This window comes from Galeopterus variegatus, unplaced genomic scaffold, assembly GCF_000696425.1.
Source record: "Galeopterus variegatus unplaced genomic scaffold, G_variegatus-3.0.2 Scaffold3970, whole genome shotgun sequence".
NCBI lineage: Eukaryota > Metazoa > Chordata > Mammalia > Dermoptera > Cynocephalidae > Galeopterus > Galeopterus variegatus.
In genome coordinates this window covers 104161-107030 of record NW_007730081.1, presented here as the reverse complement: position 1 = coordinate 107030, position 2870 = coordinate 104161, and the positions used below count along the sequence as shown (strand labels likewise).

The 2870-nt window shown below is 50.0% G+C and overlaps 1 protein-coding gene across 1 annotated transcript in view; it reads left to right on the top strand.

Moving 5' to 3' along the window:
* The window catches only part of LOC103601981, a 43847-nt gene that overhangs the window by 34309 nt on the left and 6668 nt on the right, over positions 1–2870 (top strand). Inside the window, exon 8 of the mRNA XM_008586384.1 lies at positions 1686–1858. Within this exon, the coding sequence (XP_008584606.1) occupies positions 1686–1858 (173 nt within the window). The remainder of the gene's footprint in view (positions 1–1685; positions 1859–2870) is intronic.

Sequence of the window (2870 nt, the reverse complement as noted above, 5' to 3'; positions counted from 1 at the left end):
GATCCCACATACAGACCGGTTCCCACTCACTGGCTGAGCGAGGTGCGGGAGCAACACCGAGGGCTGCGATCCCGTTGCCGGTCCCGGTCCGGTACGGGGGCGACACTGAGGGTTGCGATCCATTGCCGGACACGGAAAAAGACAAAAAAAAAATATATATATATATATACATCATTAATATTTCTGTATTGATGATGTGTTAAAATAATATTTTTAATATATTGGATTAATCATTTCTTGAACTTTTGGCTAAGATCAAGTGTAGTATCTGTTCTTATCAGTTTAATATACTGGGTTAAATAGACTATATTATTGTATATGTATATTACATTAATTTCATCTTGTTTTTTTTTACTTTTTTAATGTGGCTACTAGAAAATTTTAGATTACATATGTGGCTTATATTATATTTTTGTTGGGTAGAACTGATTTAGAGTAAAAGAAAACAAAAGAATTCACACCCTAGCACTGCTGTGTGACCTTAGTCAAGTCTCTTAACCTTTCTGTTCCTCTGTAAAATTGAGATAATCTTCATTTCGCTCATCTACTTCAGTAAGAGGGTTGTTGTGATGTTCAAATGTGATTGTGGATGTGAAAACCATGGCTGAGTGTGAGGCATGATTCAGACTTTGGTTGGTGTCAGTAATGGGTCATGCATTTATCCCCATTCCTTCCCCTTCACCCCAGCCATGGCATTATTCTGGAATTTTCTCTCCTTGCCTCCTTCTTCGCAAAGGGAAAGACAAGCTAGGCATATGAAGATACTCCAGGCCTTGGCAACGAGACTCAGGCAAGGTATTTTGTAGATACCCACAAATCCCCTCCTTCTCTTGTCTCAGATCTTTAGGCACAAAACCCAGAGGACTCCCTGACTCCCTGTGTCCTCTGCCCTGCTCCCTCCTTCCCCTGAGACAGAGAGCAGAGTCCACTTTGTTGCCTAAATGGGGGTGGGGTGGGGTGGGTTGTGAATGAGAAAAGCAGGAAGTACAGGGGATAAAAAAGGTAATGTCTCAGTATCCTTCTTCCAAAAATGTGTGAAGATATTGTACTGGGCTGAATAGTGGTCTCCCGAAAAATCTGTGTCTACCAGGAATGTATTCTTATTTGGAAATAGGGTCTGTGTGGATATAATTAAAACAAGGTCTGACAAAGCGTCTTTCCTTAACTAACCTTTAGTCAGGCTCCTCTGAATCCTCTTCCCAACTAGTCCTCAACTTTCAGACTTTTGTGTCTGTCTTGCATGACCCAAGTTAAGCAAGAATCCTGCTAAGCCAGTTCAGCCAGAACCCCCCACCCTCACTATTTGAGCAGATTCCTCATCCCCCACCATCCCCCAGGCGATAGCTGACCTTCACCACTTACTAGCAGGGCGTGGCCTTGTGTAGGCCACTGTACTCTTGGAGCCTCAGTTTCCCCATCTATTAAAAGGGATGGAAGATGGGTGGTTGTGAGGATTAAATGAGGAATTGCCAACATGGTCCCTGGCACACAGCAAGCACTAACTCCATGTTAGCCATTACTGTTGTTTAAAATGATCATTAGCGTTACTTACCAGCTGCCTGTGACTGCACCCTACCTTCTGACTTTAGAAGCTAGCCCAGGACCAGGTGCGTTCAGCAATTAGGAAAATGGGCCCAGGGCTCCCCAGTCTTCACACTTCCCGTAGGATTTCGGCCCACCGGCAGCCTTCACCAAGGCCCCCACGTCCCCAGCCCTGGACACGGCTCCTTTTGCCCCTAAAGAGCAGTCGTCTCTGTTGGTGAGGGCCAAGAGCTTGGTCAGAGAGCTGGGCAGGAAGGACAAGCTGGTGCCCGTCGACAGCCTGAGCAGCTCCCCATGCCTGCGCCCCTTCTGCCTGGTGAGGAAGAAGCACACGCGCCACCCCTAGCCTTGGGGACACCCCTCATCCCCACGACTTTTCCCTCATGGATGTGCTGGAGCCCGGTTCCCCATCCCAGGTTCCCTCGGTGGGGCCGGTGGGCAGCGGAGTGGAGGGGGCTGCAGGGCAGCTGGCAAAGAGGACGGGCGAGCATGGCCGAGAAAGCTGACGGCCTCGGCCCAGGAACACGGGGCCCTCGGTGTACTTGGCCTGGAGCACGTGCCATCTGTGTGGGAGAATGACAAGACGGTTTCTTTCTCCGATCCCGAGCTGGTAAGTAACGCTAATGATCATTTTAAACAACAGTAATGGCTAACATGGAGTTAGTGCTTGCTGTGTGCCAGGGACCATGTTGGCAATTCCTCATTTAATCCTCACAACCACCCTTCTTCCATCCCCTTTAATAGATGGGGAAACTGAGGCTCCAAGAGTACAGTGGCCTACACAAGGCCACGCCCTGCTAGTAAGTGGTGAAGGTCACACTGGAACCCAGGGCTGAGGCCCAAGCCCATGCCCTCTGCCACACCAGACCCTGCCTCCCTCGTGATCTGGCTCCAGCCTCGGCTTTTCTCCCCACAGAGGTGAGCCAGAGCCAACCAATCCACATCCAAGAGATGGTGGCAGAAGGGGTGACAGGTTGTGAAGCTGTGTGAGTGCTGGACTGCAGGGGAATGTGACAGGGAGTGGCATGGTCACCTGCACCTCCACCCTGGCTGTGTGGACCCTCAGGGTTTCCCCTCACACCTGGGAGATGCTGGTGGAAAAGAGGTAAGAGTTGGGGAGGGTCAAATGGGCAGACTAGGCTCTCCTGGCCGAGGCCTGTGGGCATGAGACCTCCAGATGACAATGAGGACTAGGGCAGGAGGGAAAAGCCCAAGGTTCCTGCCATCTTGAGACCTCAAGTGAAGCCACTTTGATGAGTAGGTTGGAATGGGGTGTCCACTATTAGCAGCCACTTAGGGGCCTAGGCAAAAGAGAGTAGCAGGGAGCA